The 19764-nt window shown below is 39.0% G+C and overlaps 1 protein-coding gene across 4 annotated transcripts in view; it reads right to left on the bottom strand.

Moving 5' to 3' along the window:
• The window catches only part of myo1b (myosin IB), a 267061-nt gene that overhangs the window by 10935 nt on the left and 236362 nt on the right, over window positions 1-19764 (bottom strand). For 2 of the 4 annotated variants that reach the window (XM_060827383.1, XM_060827384.1), the window contains 6 exons: window positions 17642-17728; window positions 15264-15338; window positions 12474-12608; window positions 10843-10949; window positions 7287-7419; window positions 5939-6091 (listed from right to left, as the gene is read on the bottom strand). In XM_060827383.1, coding sequence (XP_060683366.1) covers window positions 5939-6091; window positions 7287-7419; window positions 10843-10949; window positions 12474-12608; window positions 15264-15338; window positions 17642-17728 — 690 coding nt within the window. The remainder of the gene's footprint in view (window positions 1-5938; window positions 6092-7286; window positions 7420-10842; window positions 10950-12473; window positions 12609-15263; window positions 15339-17641; window positions 17729-19764) is intronic. The other 2 variants (XM_060827386.1, XM_060827385.1) reach the window with 1 other exon arrangement.

The raw sequence follows: 19764 nt of genomic DNA, 5'->3' as shown, positions 1-19764 counted from the left end.
AATGGACAGAAGTACTTCCCAGTACCATTTGTAATCCAAACTCCAGAGTGTTAAAAGGGAGTCAGATTATGCACAACTATGTCATTTATTCTTCCCCAATCTGAACATTCGTGAGGTGCTCATCTGTCTTTGATAAAAGGAGTTATATACCACCCAGAAGTGAAGTTCCTGCCTCAAGGGTGCAGCTTGAAGATGGAAGTTGGATACTTGTGTAATTTTAACCCATTCGCTGCACTAGTCAGAGGTCTGAACCAAAGGAAGATCCATTCTTTTGAAATTAGACAAGTTTCCTGATCTAACTCCAGCAAATTAGGCAACATTTCACTTTGAGTCCAGTACATGCTTCCACTTCTCAGCTACAGTAATGGAACAGTGACCATGTCTGCCCTAATTTTGGCAGATGAATTCAAATCTCATGTACACAACAGGAAAATCACATCATTTGTTTTCCAACATTAGTTCTACAGTAGAACTGGCTACAACTGGCTTTGACATGTGCTGGAGGCAAACAAATTTAAACCCCAAAGCAATCAGGCTTAGTTAAAATTGAAAACAAAGTATGTTATTCACTCTCCCCTGTGCAGGAGGAATGATTTTCTTCTCTCCCTCTCCTGAAAAGGACTCCCCAACACTGACTGGAATTTAATCAGAATTATATAAATGCAGCTCGCCCCAAAGATATGAGAAGATCAAAGCATAACTTGTCAATTTTATGTAAATCGGAAAATCTTGATAAATTCATCGATGTGAATATTTTGATCACAATTCCTAGATAAGTACAACTTTAAACTAGCTTCTAACTAAGCCGATGTAGCGTACAAATTTCAAACAGTGCTTGAAGTCACGTGTTGTAACACAATGCTGTTAAGTGAACGTGTACATATTACTTGGAACAAAGCCACAGTGAATCAAACTGGATTGATTAGATCTTTGGATTTCCATTTAACACAAATTGACAAACGAAACCAATACTATCAATTTATTTTTAAAACCTAGTTAATTTGCTGTATTTTTTAAACAAGTGATTCACGTTCTACTTTAATTGGCACAAACCTAGATTAAACAAACTTCACTCTGGTTAATACTGATCTGCATCCTTATTTACGTGTTTTTGTTTAAGTCACATTTCATAATTAGGCAACAAACTAAATTAGTTATAACTTTTCTTGAATTGCATCAATTTAAAATGTCAGACAAAGGATTCACCCCCACCACCAGAACTCAACAATGAAAGGTTAGTGGTATATTAATGTTCACATTCAGTCAGTAGCTCCTGTTGCCAAGGGACTGCTGGATAGTCAGCTCCTGAATTACATTATACTAGGGGTCTTGAACTATCCCCGATAGCCCAGCCTCAGATACTTTTACAACATTCCCTGAGGGAATGGCAGAAACAGCACATTCTTAACGACAATTTGAGATTAAATCCTGTAAAGTTTTAACTGGTCAACAGGTGACTTCCTTGCGTTAATTTTGGGAATGTAGAGAAACCTGAACATTTATCGGTTTTATCAGTGTGTTTCCACACACTTTCTGGGGTGTGGCTCCACATCCACATAGTTAATTTTCATGGCAAAGCCTGGTGACCAGTATGGTGCCGTATCAAACTGTAAACAGTAGTTGAGCTGCCTATACACATCAACTCTGTCTCAATAGCAGCACCTTTTCCTAAGGTTTTGAGTTCAAATCCTATGCCAGAGGCTGCACAAAAAATCTATGCTGACATTTCAGCTCAGTACTGAGGAAATGTTGTATTTTTCAAGGTATTCCTTCCCAAGATCCAAAATAGCTACTATCAAAATCGCACAATCTCTTATTTGATTGTGACAAAGGAAGACATTCAGCCCTCATTCTCCTTAACCTGTCTGCAGTCTTTGACATGGATGACCACCCTATCCTCCTCCTATCCCTCTGTGTGGGATTACTCTCATCGAGTTTCATTCTAATATATCTGGTCATAGCCAGAGAAACACTAACAATTGCTGCTCTTTGTGATCTTGTATTACTCTCCCTGGTGTCCCCTTGAGGATTTATCCTTGACATCTTTCTCATTCTCATCTGCATGCAGCCGCTGAACATTACTTGGAAGCACAGCACTATTCCCAAGAAATAAAACATTGGAACTAGAATACACCACACTTGAAGCATGACTCACTATACAACAAGAGCATAGCTGATCATCTACCTTAACTCCAGCCTTCTGATATTATTCTCGGTGTCACTTAGTTGCCAATAATCTGCTAACTTATGTCTTGAATATATTCAATGAGCAAGAATCCACAGGTATCTGGGCAGAGAATTCCAAATATTCATACTCCTTGGAGTTAAAATATTTCTCAACAGTTCAGTCCTACATGGCAAACTCTTTATTCTGAAACTGTGTGCCAGATTTTTGAGGAGTTGGAAGATTCAATAAACTTCTAAAATATGATAAGCAGGTCCCAGGATGTACAAGTCCAATTGTATTTTTAATGATGCTATTTTCACCAATAGGGGAAAGTTAGAGCAGCATAATTCAAAGAGGGAAAACTGAAGTCAGCAGGATTATTTGAATTTGGTGTCATATATATACACAGATGCAGGGGCTGTTGCGAGGACAATGTGGGAGTCATGAATTTATAGAGTTGGAAAATGTGGTGCTGGAAAAACACAGCAGGCCAGGCAGCATCCGAGGAGCAGGAGAATCGACCTTTGAATAGCTGATTCTGTGCAAGTCCCAGGATATCAAGTTAAACTGCTCCTTTTAAAGAGGGGGCTGCAACCCCAGTAATTGTTAAAATAATAACTTTGCATGTTGACATTTAACAAATAGTTTACACTATATCATTATGAAAGCCTGGCTAAATTTCAAAAGCCACTATCTTAGCAAGAGTTTCTGAATTCACATTTTGATTATTTGCATAAAGAGTCTATTCAAGGATTAGCAGTTTTTGATGTTCGATACGAAAAGAAGGTTTTTCTTTAAAATAGAAGATTGACCATTTGAGATTTAACATCATTCAACTGGCTTCTTATTTACTAGAATGAGAGACACAGTTTAGATTTTTCAAACTTTTTTTTATTTCTTTATAACTGCTCCTGGTGGATACAGGGTGAGCTACCTTCAAGTTGGCATGGATATAGGAGGGGCTATGCAATGAGGTATGATGGAAAGGATTATGAGGGGTATAGAGGGCCAAGAATCTTCCAAAACAATGGGATGAAGCCCTAGACAACCAAAGCAGGCTTTTAAAATCAGCCCAGCTCAGGTCTTGCCTGCTTCTTTGTCCTCCTAGTGTCTTACAGGGTCAGTGAACCTGACTCTATCTTGTACCTGCCTACATCCTAAGAGTGAGAATCTTGTAATTTGTAATTCCTTAACCAAGGTAGACCCGATGCATAGAGACCAGGCTTTCAATATGAGGCAACCGACTCGGTAGCTAAAATCTCAGCTTGTTACTCTTGTTCAACATTCTCCAGCAAGGGGAGACATTTTCTCAACTTCTATCCTGTCAACCCATATTACGTTGTTAAATGATTAAATTAGATTATGTGTCGTTCTTCTAAACTCTTGGAAATATAGGCGTAATCTTACATAGTCTCTCCCGATAGGACTACCCTCAACTGAATGAGCCAGTCTTCATTGCACTCTAGGGAACTATATCATTTAAGTAAATTGGGAAAAGCTACACAGGACCACAGATGTGGCCTCTCCCATATGTTGGATAGCTGGGTTGAACAGTGTTTACTGTTCTACTCCAATTCCTTTCCAATAAAATTTTGCATATTGATTGCTTCCAAATTCTTGCTGTGCAGCAATTAAACATCTTACGATTCATGCCCGATTATAAATAGACGCAGTTCAAGTCCTGTGGTACCAGCTTGCTGAATGCAGTGATGTTCAGTTTATTCTTGCTGTTTTGTGCCTATTGATTAAAGCTCAATCCATTACCATCAATCCCACCAGTCCTAACTTTGAGTAGCACTCTTCTGTGGTTGAATGTCCTTTGGAAATTAAAACAGACTACAGTTGGCTTCCTTATTCATCTTACTAGTTACACTCTTACAAAAGACCTTTACAGATTTGTTAAATGTGATTGACCTTTCATAAATCTATGATGACTCTGCCTGTTTATTCTACAATTTTCTAAGTGCTCTGTTACCATATTCATAATCACAATCATTGAGTCTAGCAGGTAAACCAGGCATTCAGGCCAATATAGAATCAAAGAATCATGACAAGTACAATGAGAGGCCATTCGGCCCATCGAGTCTGCACCGACCCTCGAAGTGATTCTTCATTCCTCAACCCCCAAAATATATCCTGCAACACTGCATTTACCGTGGCTAACACACCTAGCCTGCATACTCCTTGTCATTACAGGGCAATTTAAAATGGCTAGTCCACTTAACCTGCATATCTTTGGACTGTGGGAGGAAACCCAACAGGCATGGGGAAAATGTGCAAATTCCACACAGGCAACATCTAAGGTTGGAATCAAACCTTTGGTGCTGTGAGGCAACAGCGTTAACCACTGAGCCACTATACTGATATTTATCCTTTTATCAACAACAATAAAACTGATAACAGAGCCCACTTATTTAGTTGGTGTGTGCAAATGAGGTATCACATGTCACAATGATGAATACACTTCAAATTTACTTCAATTGCTACAAAGTGCTTTGGGACATACAGACACCTTGAAAAGCATCATATAAAAGCAAGCTTCCAATATCTGCAATTGTAGCAGGTGTCATTGCAGAGTGACCGGGCAATTGTAATGCTCTCAATAGCAGCCATATGAAATAGGACCTGGAGGAGTCCATTCAGCCCCTCAAACCTGTTCCACCATTCAATGAGATGGTGGCTGATCCATGGCCCAATTCCATGTATCTGTCTTTGCCCCATATCTCAATAACTTTTGTTTAATTAAAATGTATCCAAAGATCCAGCATCCACTGCCATTTGTGGAAGAGTGTTCCAAACATCTACCATCCACTGTGTGTAGAAGTACTTCCTACATCTCTGCTGAATGGTCTTGCCCTATATCTCAGACTATGTCCCCTGGGTCTAGAATCCCCAACCAGTGGAAACAGTTTATCTTTATCTACCCCTTCTTTTCCTGTTAATATCTTGAAGACTTTGATCAAATCACCTCTTAATCTTCTAGATTCTGGAGAAAATAGGCCTCATTTATATCAACTCTGCTCATCATCTGACATACAAAGTACACGCATCATCCTTGTAAACCTATGTTGTACTCCCTCAAAGGCCAAATGTCCTTCCTAAGGTGTGGTGTCCAGATCTGCTCTCAGTGCTCCAAGTTGGGTTTAACCAGGATTTTGTATAACTGCAACATTATTTCTGCATGCTTAACTCTAGCCCCTCTAGATATAAAAGCCAAGATTCAATTAGCTTTCTTGATTATTTTCTGCACCGGTTTGTGACATTATTCAATGCAGCTGAACCAAGTCTCTCTGGATATTCACTGTATTCTGCTAGATCAAAGATATAGATCAAACAACAAAATTTTTTTCTGGCTGGCAGCACACTTACTAAAATTAAAATCACTTCCATAGAATGACTTAATATCTAAAGAGTTAGAATTTCACTAGGTTATGCATAATTAGAAAATATCTTAATACCATTAGATTTTATTATTGTACATTACTGAAGTTTAAACTGAATTTAAACAGATTGCTACAATTTATAAAATTACGTTAAATGAGGTCTCACAGTAAACATCAATGAACCAATAGGGAACCATTAGGTAAACATAAAACAAGGAAAAGAAAATCAACTTTAAAAGCCACTATTCTTTCACTTGTTAATTATTTGTCAGCCTCTCAAATTTCTGAAAGAAACAAACTAATTCAGATTATTGATGCATTCCTGTTATTTAAACCACTTCTGTTTTATGCAAAGTGACATTTAACATCTGGTCTATGGTACACTTACCTCTTTGAGGTGTACAGCAAAGAGCCCATCTGTCTGTTTGCTAACAGACACGCTGGTGATGTCCATCACCGGAATAGTGGATTTGATCTGGCCTGATTTTTGATCAGCTAAGATGAAGTTGCTTTGGGTTAATAGGAAGATTCTTGGAGCTACCTATATTCAAAGAATATCAACAATTATTAGAAAGAATGAGACATATTTCTTCAGCCATAAAGTGGTGAATCTGTGGAACTCTGCCACAGAAGGCTGCAGGGGCCAAATCATTGAGTGCCCTTAAGACAGAGATAGATAGGTTCTTGATTAGTAAGGAGATCAAAGGTTATGGGGAGAAGACAGGAGAATTGGGTTGAGAAACATAGCAGCCATAATTGAGTTGTGGAGCAGACTGGCCTAATTCTGCTTCTATGTCTTATGGTCTATTTTATTTGAACTTCATTTCAAGCTTACCGTGATTTTAAAATTAATTCTACTGCAATCTTTACAGTCGCTTACAACTGACTATATTAACTGTTCTTGCTGAAGTTGGAATTTCTTTGAGGCACGTGTGCTCCTGATTTACACATTACTAACAATCCTGCCCACTCAGCAGCATATCAGTTACCTTAAAGCTCTTGCAGTCAGTACATGGTCAACATGCAGTTTGGTTTCAGAATTACAAATTGGAGACAGAATAATAATTAATCATCTCAACTTGAGGCTCAATTGGGAGGTATATTTTTTTCTTTCCAATTAATATCTATCATTTACATTAACTACCCAGTTTAAAATATAAAATGATTCACTGGGTAATAAAACATCTTTTCATTATTTGTTTCCCCTCTTCTTTCACTTCATTAGGAAGAGGTGACAGTTTTGAGTCATGACACCCTTTCAGTACGTCACACTAGGTGACCATTTTTAATAGCCAAATATGGATAATACATATCACCATTTTTTCCATCCACTGGGATTACATTACATCCAAGTCCCCCTCTGTCTTCATTACATCCACAGATCAATGTTCACTCATCAGGTGCAGGAACCTGAACGTTTTCCTCTTTTGTAAACAGATACTGAAACCAATCGTGTTAACCTCAGCAGAGGCTCAAGTGAAATGTGTTAATTCACTCATTACAGGCTTGAATGTGGGATTTCATACTCCATATCAATTCAAGATTGAACCTCATGCGGTATTTACCTATAATCAGCAGGACGACACATTTTCCTGTTTTAAGTTCTAAAAAACTGTAAAGACCATATTGCAGAGTTACCTCAGGGCTGCCACACTTTAGGTAAGAATTTGTGGTACAGCAGAAACATCTGAGGAAAGAAAACCCATAATAAAACCACGAACCAAATTTCCTCTGACCTTGCCGTTAGCTCGGTTAATTTTGTTTACAACATCCGCCAGCACAATCTTCTCTTCCACAGCACCATTCAGCTTCTGGTATTTAGGATTCTTACTGATTTCCAGATAATCACCTTGGAAAGGCTGCTGAACACTGGGGGGGGGGGAATAAATTACAGCACAGAAATTACAATAAATGACTCACTGTCATTTTATATATGGATCTCATCACATTGTTCCATTTACAAAAACTCCAAATACTTGATTAGCATTTCAAAGCCTGGTGACTGAATTCAACTACAGCTGGCATTGGTCACAATCAACTGTGAGAAAAATCATGAATGGCAACAGTTTCACCGTTTAGAAGACAAATAATATCAAGGGAGTAGGTCAGATCATCCAACTCCACAATGAAGTGACAGGACTTGTATTCTTTTGCAATTGCCTTGTCTTCATTTAACAAAGGCTCCACTTTTTGATTTCCTGGTAGTTATGTTCCCTCAGCCAAATGGCTATTTATGATGTAGGAGTAAAAACAATGAGTGCAATACTCCACTTAGTCACCCATTTTGCCCCATAACAGCTTTTTCCGCAGCCACACTCATGCACTTTCAAATCAAGACCACTGACTCGAATCAGAGTCAGGATCTTTGACCACCCTATCCAAGGTCAGCCAACTCAGAACGGACAGAGTTGAACCTGGAACTGTCCCTACTCAGACAGTGTGTCAATCACTATGACATTGTAGGGATTAGCAGTTACTCTGTCTGTGTACAGATAAATCCACCTCTTGCAAAGTGAGAGTCCTGGTTGGCTTACATATGGCATTTTCAAATGGAATTCTTGGTTTGGTCCATATTGGAATTGGTATAGAAGGAAGTGATGGGCAATAAATGCTGGTGCAGCCAGTGATGTCCATATTTGAATAAAATTTGTATTACCAATTAGTTCAAATATTTCAAGGAGGTGTGGGCACTCGATACAAGGGGTAGGGCCTATAATTTTGTAGAAAGGATTTTAAAAAGCTTACTTTTAATTGCAACAGAGAGTAATGAATAGGGAGATGTAATAAAGGTTTCATTTTGACAGTAAGCAATAGGAGTCTGTTTCAAGGATTTGTGAAGCACTAGCAAGGGGCTACAGAATCAAGACCATCACTAAAGTAACAAAAAAGCTATTCTTTACATCAAGGGTTATTAGGTGAGGACTGGTCCGTCACTAATGGTCAATGGAGCATAAACTGAAACAGCATTGGAGACACATTTAAGTAAATATTTGCAAGGAAGAAATTTCAAAAGATAGGAGAAACGATCAGTGACATTGTATTTGAATAGACAGCTCCCTCTGTAAATATAGCACCAGCTATAAGGCCATGGGTGAATATCTTCTCTTGTTCTATAATTTCCAATATGGGTTTCAAGGGGACAAGATAGGCCAGTGGAATTTAAGAAAAGGAAGTGTGCAATGATACACTTTGGTCTGAAGAACAAGGAGAAGCAATACAAAAATAAAGGATCAATTCTAAAGCAGACGCAGCAATAGAGTGACTTGGAATGCAAATGTAAAAAAATTTAAAAAGATGGCATGGCAAATTGTGGTAATAAAACTGGAGATATTGGGCTTTAATAAATGGAGGCAGAGAGCACAAAAGCAGGCAAGTTATGGTGAATCTTTCTAACTATACTGTTCAGCTTCAACTGCAGCAGTGTCCAATTTTCAGCACTACATTCTCCGAAGAGGTTGAAGGGTTTAGAGAGATGTAAAGTTATCTGAGAGTGGTTCAGGGATGAGCATCTTAGTTAAGTGGATAGACGGGACAGGAAGCCAACTTCAGAGACAGGAGATAATTAAGAGATTTGATAAAGGTTCAAAATCATGAAGCAACTGGATAGAGTAGATAGGCAGTAAAGTTTTGCATTGGTGGAAGGATCAAGGACCATGAAACACCAATGTAAAGTGAATGGCAGAAGAAACAAAGTGAACATGAGGAAACTTTGGGGCAGCACAGTGGCTCAGTGATTAGCATTGCAGCCTCACAGCACCAGGGTCCCAGGTTCGATCCCAGCCTTGGGTGACTGTCTGTGTGGAGTTTGCACATTCTCCGTGTCTGTGTGGGTTTCCTCGGGGTGCTTCAGTTTCCTCCCACCATCCAAAGATATGCAGGTCAGGTGAATTGGCTGTGCAAAATTGCCCATAGTGTTAGGTGCATTAGTCAGAGGGAAATGGGTCTGGGTGGGTTACTCTTTGGAGGGTCAGTGTGGACTGGTTGGGCCGAAGGGCCTGTTTCCACACTGTAGGGAATCTAATCACAGAACACAGTTTGAATCTGAAATGCACTGACTGAATATTTGGTGGAGGTGGAACAAACTGTCTTCCAAAAGCAAATTAGATTCTTATTTTAAGAGAAAACAGTTGCAAGTCTCTAGGGAAAGGGCAGGGGAATAGGACTGGTTAAATTACAGTGATAGCACAGACATCGAGAGCTGAGTGGCCTCCTTTTTTGCTATGACCATTGTATGATTCTGTGTCAGATCACAAATTACTCATATATATATCCAAAATATTGTTTTTTTTTTAAAAAAGAACTTTATCCAATTTGGACTTGAATGAATTTATAGTATTTGCTACCTACATCTCCCTATGATGTCTTCATGTTTACTTCTGGTTTTCAATCTATAAAAGCAGGAAAAATCTTGCTTTTAATGACACTATGCCCTGACACTCCTAACATAAAGACTTAAACAAGTTCTTAAAGGAAATAGTAATTCTTCAGCCAAAAGTCAAGCACTCCAATGAGGAGGAAGGTGCTACTCCAATATTCGTGGCTCCTGTGAACAGATGGCCAGGTAATGTTGTAAATAACCTCTATATGTATATGGGATTAACACCAGGCTAGATGGGAGCTGGTCTCAAGAGAAATGCTACAGCCCAGGAGGTCATTTTCACTCTGCAAAGTCCAAATAATTTGGAAATTGTCCCTATTGCTTTTTGTTGTGAATGTGATTGAATAATCATTTGCCAAATCATCAGACAAAGTGCCAAAGCGTACGCTTATTTTAAAGGAAAATTCCTTATTTTGCATCTCATATATAGTTCCTAATTATAGAGTCATAGAGATGTACAGCATGGAAAGAGACCCTTCGGTCCAACTCGTCCATGCTGACCAGATATCCCAAACAATCTAGTCCCACCTGCCAGCACCCGGCCCATATCCCTCCAAACCCTTCCTATTCATATACCCATCCAAATGCCTCTTACATGTTGCAATTGTAACTCATTCTCAAATCAGTACAGAAGATATGCCTGAAAATAAAAGACTATAAAGTATATGCATGATCATTACAGCAAGCTCATCATTACATTTTACAAGTGTATATATATTGGCAAAGGAGATTTAATGGATCAAGTTCATTACACAACAGAAATAACAATTTCAGCAGCAATGTGGTGTTGAAATGTTTCACTTGACTGTTCATTGATGCCCTAAAAGAAATTTTTTATTTCAAATTTTTATGCACAGTTTATGAAGGACACCTTTACATAGTGGTAAATACAAATGTCTGACATTGATAATTACCTGTTAGTATACAATGCCTTTTTATCCTTGAACAGTTCACTTGCCTCGAGTTTCTCTTCAAAAATAGCTTTCTTCTGTTCTGTGAACTGATCCCTGTACTTCTTGCACTACAAGCACAGCATGACATTGTGTTATTTTTTAAAAATCTCCTCTTTCTTTTCGCAACATTAAGCCAAGAGGAGGCATCACACTTCAGGGTTAGGCATAGACTGTCGAAATGTGGACGTGTGTTATTTCAACCTTGACTAATGGTTCTTTAACGTTGAACAGTATTGTAACTTTGTTATAATAAACAAAAGTAATTTTCACAGCCTTTAAAAAAAACTTATCTTTCAATGTTCTTTCGACTACTCAAACGTGACCAAGTCAATGCCGTCTGTTTGAAATGCCTGACAGTTTTACCATTATTTCTGATGACTTTTTTGCAAAACCTCTTACACAAAAATCAATACTTGAAACGTTCTGGAAGGATAGGCAAAAGCATCCAGTGCCAGATCAAGGGATAAGCAAAAGCACCCAGTGCCAGCTCGAGGGATATTGTTCAGATGATCATTCAAAACAAAGAGCTGAACCTGGACTTTGATCCTTTTCACATCATCTATGGATTTGAGGCCCAAACCCAGCAGCAGAAGGATTTCCTAAACAGCCATAATTGAGCTGGCCAATTAAGGACTTATTTTTGAGAACAGAGCAACAAACAGATACTGTAGATTGGAGGTAGGCACAGCAATGGTTTGCAGTAGTCAGAGTCAGCAGCGGGAATATTGCCCATGTGGAAGCAGGAGTGTCAGCAACGATGTGGAGAGTCGTCATTATCAGCAGAGCAGCTGACTCTGTACCAGCCCCAGCACAAAGGAGACATCAGTCTCCAAGAGATTATCAAGCTATGGCAAGCCTTTGAGATGGGAATGTTTCAACTTTGCCATTTTATGTGGCCAGCACTAAATATCATTGAAATCGTACATTGGTCTGACCAGCTGAGAGTTGTTGGGATGCAAGACACTGGGATCCTATATGCCACAGACAAAATTATCTGATGCTGGGGAAAGAAAAGATGAAAATTAACCCCTGGACTACCCAAATTGGCTTCCTGCCAATGGATTGCCAACATTAGACCCATCCTGCCTTTGGGAAAGCTGTCAGGAGCAGGAGCTCATCAGTAAATTGGCCAGACACAAGCTTCCATCAATGTTCTTCCTTTCACATCTCACCCTCTGAAAAACCTGTCTCCAAGGTTCTGGGAATAACTCTCCCAAAGAGTTTAAAAAAAGAGCAAAGACAATGCTCAACCTGCTCTCAAACATCGATATGCACAAATTTACCAACAGAAGTCACAGACAAGCCATCAGGAGTCCAGCAAACTACTATCCTAAGTTCTCCTGTTCCCTAATTAAGGGCTGTTCAAGGTTTATATGGTGTCTCATCTACCATCCCCGAGCTGATGAAGTGGGAGTTTGACCTACCACTTGAGAGAACTGTCTATTTTGAGAATTCATTTGAGAAAAACAGTTGAGATGAGGAATTCACCATATTGTAAGCTAGGAATAGCAATTAATGTGTGTGTGGAGAAAATGTTGAGCAATAAACATACATTTAGTTTTTAATATCTGACAAAATCTTTTGTATTTTACCCTCCACAGGTGGAAGATCCTCTTCAGCTCGGTGTGAGTATCATCCAAGAAGAAATATGGTCGTGGAGGCCAGGTCTTCTCTGTTGGGGACATTGATGGCAGCTTCTTCTTCATTTCTAAGAAATACTTTTGCATCTGAGTCAAAATAAAGCAGTGCATTACAAATCATGCTATGTCAAAACAGGAGGTCAACGAGATGGTTGTGTTTTGGCTGACTGTCTTTAATTTAGGATAAATTGGTAGAATGAAAGGCATTACGTCTTTCACATTGTGCTGACAGGGTTGGCTCTGTGGTTTGGGTGTTGAAGGTTTAAAAAGTGGGGACGAGGAGAAAAATGCTGTTTTATTGGGAAAAGTTGCAGGTTATCCATATTTAGGTGATATCTGTCAAATGTCAATGTAGTATATATCGAAGCAATACCCAGCGTGAATGGTGGATATACTTCAAGTCCAGGGAGAGTTAGAAACATCAGGTTTGTTACCAGTTCCACAATGCTTTGCCCCACACAACAGCACTGGAATTAGAAATGGTAGATATATTTGATAGGCTGCAAAGGAAATATGCTTCAGTTTCATGACACAACACATTACATTACACAAACATCCAGATGAAATCGGGTAACTCAATCTTCCACAACATTGTGATCTGAAGAGCAATTAACATAGAAATATAGAAGTCGAGAGTGTGGTGCTGGAAAAGCACAGCAGGTCAGGCAGCATCTGAGGAGCAGGAGAGTCGACGTGATGAAGGGCTTTTGCCCGAAATGCTGACTCTCCTGTTCCTCGGATACTGCCTGACCTGTTCCGCTTTTCCAGCACCACACTCTCGACTCTAATTTCCAACATCTGCAGTCCTCACTTTCTCATAGAAACATAGAAGACTGAGCAATCCATTTGACCCCACAGGTCTTCTGCACTTTTCAGTATGGTCATGGTTGGTCATTGAGCTCAGTACCTAATACCACCCACCCTCCCTCCCTCCCTCCACATCCCTTGATCCCTTTAGCTGCAAGAGCTTTTGATTTTTATTTAAAGCTTATGTCAACCACCTTCTTGAAAACACATTGTTTTGGCCCCAACTACTTTCTGTGGTGGCGAATTCCAGAGGTTTGGCACTTTCTGGGTGAAGAAATTTCTGTTTCATCCCAAAATGTTTGCGCGTTATCCTTCAGCATTTCCGTTACTTTCCCCTTTGTCTCCTCTCATAACACATCACCATTTTCCACGGCCAACATCCATCTTGGGCTTGCTGTAGTGCTTCACCAACACTCAGCCTAAGCTGGAGGAACAGAATCTCATTTTCTGCTTGAGGACCTCGCAGTCTTCAGGACTTAATATTGAGTTCAATAATTTTAGGGTCTGTTCAGCTTCTTCCATGCTTAGAGTTTGGGAGAAGATTTGTAACTCGGGTGCTCGTTGTTGTGATTCTGTTCGCCGAGCTGTGAATTTGTATTACAGACATTTCGTCCCCTGTCAAGGTGACATCCTCAGTGCTTGGGAGCCTCCTGTGAAGCGCTTCAGCATTGTTTCCTCCGGCATTTATAGTGGTTTGTCTCTGCCGCTTCCGGTTGTCAGTTCCAGCTGTCCGCTGCAGTGGCTGGTATATTGGGTGCAGGTCGATGTGTTTGTTGATTGAATCTGTGGATAAGTGCCATGCCTCTAGGAATTCCCTGGCTGTTCTCTGTTTGGCTTGTCCTATAACAGTAGCGTTCTTACCCCCACATGCCAGGTCTTGTCATCACTTGGGCTGCTACCACGACTAACCCTTTTTGTCAGCTATTAATGGTCCCCATTAGCAGTTATTCATTCCCCAGGCTGACCATTACTCGCTCCTTTGTCTGTCCAACTGCTATTCTGTCTCTCTAAGCTTCATTTCTACCTATCATTTACTCCTCGCTCTTTCCCCTTCACCCCATCTTCTGCATATACACAGCAACCTTTTCCTAGCTACACTCAGTAGTGAAGAACACTCACTGGACCCAAAACATTAACTCTGCTTTCTCCTCAGAAGTGCTGCCAGACATGCTGAGTCTCTGCAGCATTGTGTGCCTGTTTGTCAGTGACAATATAGAAGTCTCAGTTTACATTTTAATCTGAGTAACTGTTTGGAATTCAATCATACAACTCTCTCCTTGAGGTCAAGAGGTTGCATCAAACCAGTCAGACAGGCACAAAAGGTATTTATAGATGACCAATACCTGTCTGGTTTCAAAAATAGTCATTTTCACACCTGGAATTGTGTTTTAAATACACCAAGTACAACTTGTTGTGGTACATTTATGCCTGCAGGTACCCCTGAGATAGTGTCTGATTATCTGTTAAGACTGTATTGTTAATATTGCTTAATCCAATTGTACTTTCTAATTTAATTGTTAGATTAGCTTTAGTCTGTGTGGAGTTTGCACATTCTCCCCATGTCTGCGTGGGTTTCCTCCAGGTGCTCCGGTTTCCTCCTACAGTCCAAAGATGTGCAGGCTAGGTGAACTGGCCATGCTAAATTGCCAGTAGTATTAGCTGAAGGGGGTAAATGTAGGGGAATGGATCTGGTTGGGTTGCTCTTCGGAGGGTCGGTGTGGACTTGTTGGGCCAAAGGGCCTGTTTCCACACTAAGTAATGTAAACACATGTAATGTAAAAAAAAGCATCCAGAATATTTTGCTCCAGTTATTCATTGTCGATACAAGATATAGATTATTGCATGTGATGACATATTTATCACATACTGGAAGAAAGATTTAAAATTAATTCGAAAGTGCATAACTACTAGAGAAATGAATTTCAATCAACTTACAATTCTTTGAATGGTAAATTCATAGATCTTCTTGCCTGCATTTGCACGGAAGAATTTTCTATATTCCCTGCGAACCTGAGGAAAAACAGCAAGAGCAGATAGGTGTTTAACACAGGATTTGTCAAAAGCTTTGTTGATAATTGACATCATAGTGCTGCTATGGAAAACAGTTTCTATATAGAATCTACAGTTGCCAGAAACAGTTAAGAATTGACATTCCGATATCATAATATTTAGGAACCTCAACTTTAAATTGATTTAACAAGGAATACAATGAAAACACAAAAAATGTAAATCAAATCAATAAAACCAGTAAACAAAACCTTTGATGAACAAAAGCATGCACAGAATCTGCGAATGGAAATGTTAGCAATGGATTACGAATCAACGGTAGGTTAGTGTTACTAGATTTCAGAACCATTTCATAAATAATGAGTTCCCAATCAAACAACTTTTCTCAAAGCTGTTGAAGGGATTGTTATTGTGTCCTTGGTGACATCAATTTAAGAGTTTTTAAGCAACCTCTTGTTTAAAATCAGAATCATTTGAGAATCATCCATAAAATCAGAGATAGAGATCATAGAAAGTGTTAACTCTGTTTCTCTATACAAACCCTGCACAACATGAGTTTGTTTTCCTCAGCATTTGTTTTAAAATCAAATTTTTGTGTCTAAAGTATTTTGCTTTTCCCACTGAAGTTCTTCAAACATAAGTGTCTCCTTAAAACGTGAACTAACAGCTTAGGTACATTGGATGACAGGAAATCAGTCCCTCGATTGTTGAATTAGAAGTCAAAGAGATTACCAAGTGTGGCAGGGTCTTTCTCATGCTTTCTTGTGAAAAGGGCCTCTGAGAAACTCGTGTTAGATGGGAGGAACGCCTAATAGGTTCCAAGGGATTTTCAGGAATATGCAGACATCTGTTCAGGTCTTTTATTGGTTGGGGCCTGGTGGGGTTGACTCCTCCTTCGCTATCAACTTTTTGAGGGCTGTTAACGGTAGACTCCGCTTAGGGTTGGCCAGGAAGCCTTCAACATTTGCCCAGCCATGCAAGCTTCAAACAAGACTTGGTGCAAGTAAATACAAATGTAAACCAAACCTTGTCCTGTGCTCATTTCACAATTAAATGTTATAAGACTTTTAGTCCCTCAGCTTTATTCATATTTTTAAAATTATGTTACTTTTCAACAAGTTAATTCCCTTTTAGAAGCTTGTTCCTTAATATTCCAGTGGATTGTGTGATTGTGAAACTTTATCAGTTCACTGTAAACAAGCAATTTATGATTTATCACCTGTTTTTATACACAAAACTGCATATACTGTAGATCGAGACTACATCCACAATACCCTCAACCATTACTTTTATGGATGCTTTCAATAAGTGAAGCTCAAATTCTGAAGAGTTATATAAAAAAAACAATACAATCAATCTGGTGTCTAACCTTCCTGTGAATTGTTCCTCTTCCCAATGATGGATCTAAGTGCTCCCCACAATGCCCACCCAATGTCTCACTGAAGGATCACTCAACAATTCTTCAACACACTGAAAAACAAAGCAAAGTGACTTGGATCGGAGCTGTGACTCTCACACTCTGGTGTGATTGGTCACACAACCGGAACAATGAGGACATAATCAAGTATGATTCGACTCATTGGATTTTAACTTTCTTGTTTGAGTGGCTCATGTTACTTCCAAATGCCCTGGCTTGCCCTTTGGTTTTACTGGATAGCAAGGAAACAAGGCAGCTCACACCAAATCAGCTTAGCCAGCATCTAAAGTCGTCTCTGGGTCATATTATGCACTAATTCAACTGATTTTAAAAATAAACCTTACAAGGAAAGCTTAAACACATACACATCGCTTTAATTCTCATCCAATGTTTAAAAGCTTGCCACAGAGCCTTACAAATCTAGCACTGGCAATTGTGTTGTAAATACTTACAAAGACTATTACTTCTAGTCCTAGTATTCCAAAAGTTACCAAAAACAAAGTGGCAGTGCTCTTTATTTTGAGCACAAAAACACCTTGAGCCAATATCATAACATATCTATACACCACCATTCTCTCATATTTCCTAGACAATAAGCACATGAAGACTGTTTAGTTTTATTAATGATTGTTAAATTTCTGATCTCTATTAGCGACATGTATAAATCACTGGTGAACTCCTATTAAATGCAGCAAAAGTCTCCCAAATAAAACTGGTTTCAATCAAAAGTGCGGACAAAACAATCTCAATATTTTTATTTATTAATTTCTTTTGTTAATGGATATTCAGTGGAAGTGGTATAAAGTTTAGTATAGTTATGCAGCAGAGTTAGTAGTTAATGTAGTTTCCATTTGGGGGAATTGTAGAGGAAGGTGGAGCAGGAAAGTACCTTTAGTCCAAGCCAGTAAGCCCAAATGACAGCAACCGCATGTTTACGCCTGGCTTCTTCCTTCAGGCGTTTCAATTCTCTCCGCGCCTAAAAGGTCGCACATAATGAGTGAAGAGACAGATCGGTTGACATGAGACAGAGACACAGGTAAACAGAGAAGCAAATTCCCCAAAGGCATTGAAAGAATGCGTATCAAAATTGGGAAAGCAGTCCACACAATCAGATACGTTTTTAAATTATATCACATCTTTCTAAACAGCAAACAAACTATTAAGACATTTCAGGAAACCTACAGTATGTCACCTAAATTTTTACAGTGTCTTGTTGTGCAGTAATCACTGTTCTTTGGTTAGAAATAATTACGCTTTAGACTCCAAATGCTGGAGTTTCATCAAGTGTACTTTATACAGTTCTCCATGTGGCTGGTGAACTAATAGTTTACCTTGGATGAACATGACCATAACAACTAGTTCCTAGCAGCTTATAAGTAACAATTTGACATCCTCTTTTCCTTAAAGGAAATGATCAATACAACTGTTCTAATCATCTAATTCTAAACATTCTAATCATATTTCTTTCTAGAGTTGACTAACCAAAACTTTTATAAATAAACAGAACAATTTAAGCATTCTTTCAAGTTTGATTTCTTATCTAAAAAATTATTCACAATATCTCAAAGGTAGTTGGCTGCTTGTAGATTTGACGTTCATTCCTCTTTGGGAGTTGACAAATGGCACAAGTGAGATTGTATGTTGCTTCAAATGTTGTGGGAGTCTTGTCTGGTGTTTATCAATGTTGTGTCATTTGTTAGTAATGTTGTTGATGGTTCATTACTTGTTCATAATGTTGCTGATGATGAGTCTTGAATTGACACTTCTCATCTTTTTTGTTGTCTCAGCTCAGTTGGAGTTTGAATATGAACTCTGTACCTTCTCATTTACTCACTGGCTTCAAATTCAATGATGAATGACCTTGGAGTCTCAGCTTCACCAACACTCTTGCTGAATTCCAGGTCATTGTTAAACCCTGTACATGGGCAGTTTGACCTTTAGTTTAGGCTTGAATTTAGCATGCTTGAACTGTTGACCTACTTCTGTTTGCTCATTAGTGAGTTGTTGTCTTACTTCTCAGCCACTCAGAGACAGCATCATGTTTGGCAATATCGCCCTATACTTTCCACTATTTTAAAGCTCTGCAGTTGATTTCATATTAGCTTCAAAAGTATGGTTCAATTTGAGCCAATAAAGCAAGGTTTAGAATTTCTTTTGTCTCTCAAAAGCTTAAGGGTTCACTAAACCTTCTAGATGGATCTCTCTCTCTCTAAAACCTGTCCCCTTGGTAATTTGGCGATGTGTTGATAATATCGAATCCAAATTGTTCAACAAACAAACTCTCAGGTGGCTAGTTGGGTTCCATTGTCAAATATTCTTCGTTCAGGAATCTCTTGCTCAACAGACAGAACTTGTACTGCTGATGTTGTTGTCATAGTTCTCAAACTTATCCTCCTTCAAATAAACAACCTTTTGAATGGCCGTCTGTGTCTATGGGATGCCATTTTTTGATTTCTGTATATACATATCAGCTTTCTAAGTATGTCATGGTTTGGGTGGGAACAACATTCTCTCTTTCTGCTGGGTGTTAGTTCTGGTGTACATTAACATATGGATACTTTTCTTTCAGTGTTAACGTAGATGCCTCAAAATAACCAGTTGATCTGGCACTGAGTTTACATTTTTCTACTCCCATGTGACTTTCATGTGCTTTCTGGAGAAGTTCTCTCCTCATTGTTTAGTGTAAGCTTATTTTGGATCTAGCTAGTGGGACACCACTTTCCACTGAGACATTCTCGGACAGACCAATGCTGCCATATTGATTGGTGTACCTTCTCGGGCCATTCGGAGTACACTGTCTGAGAGGACATCAGCAGTTCTTCATGTTCACGGATTTCATTTCTAATTTACCTCTGTTTTGGTGATATGTTCACCAGCTGATTATCTCTATAGCTAGAACTTTTATCATCTATTTCTCCTGTGTTAAAATAGCGCATTTCACTTCCTGACTTGTATTTCAAAGTGCAACAGTAACTGAAGTCTCAAGAGTAATGTGCAGCATCACTGTTGCTT

The sequence above is a fragment of the Hemiscyllium ocellatum genome, chromosome 7 (genome assembly GCF_020745735.1).
Source record: "Hemiscyllium ocellatum isolate sHemOce1 chromosome 7, sHemOce1.pat.X.cur, whole genome shotgun sequence".
Lineage (NCBI taxonomy): Eukaryota > Metazoa > Chordata > Chondrichthyes > Orectolobiformes > Hemiscylliidae > Hemiscyllium > Hemiscyllium ocellatum.
Note: the sequence above shows the minus strand (reverse complement) of the source record. Positions and strands in the feature narration are given on the sequence as shown.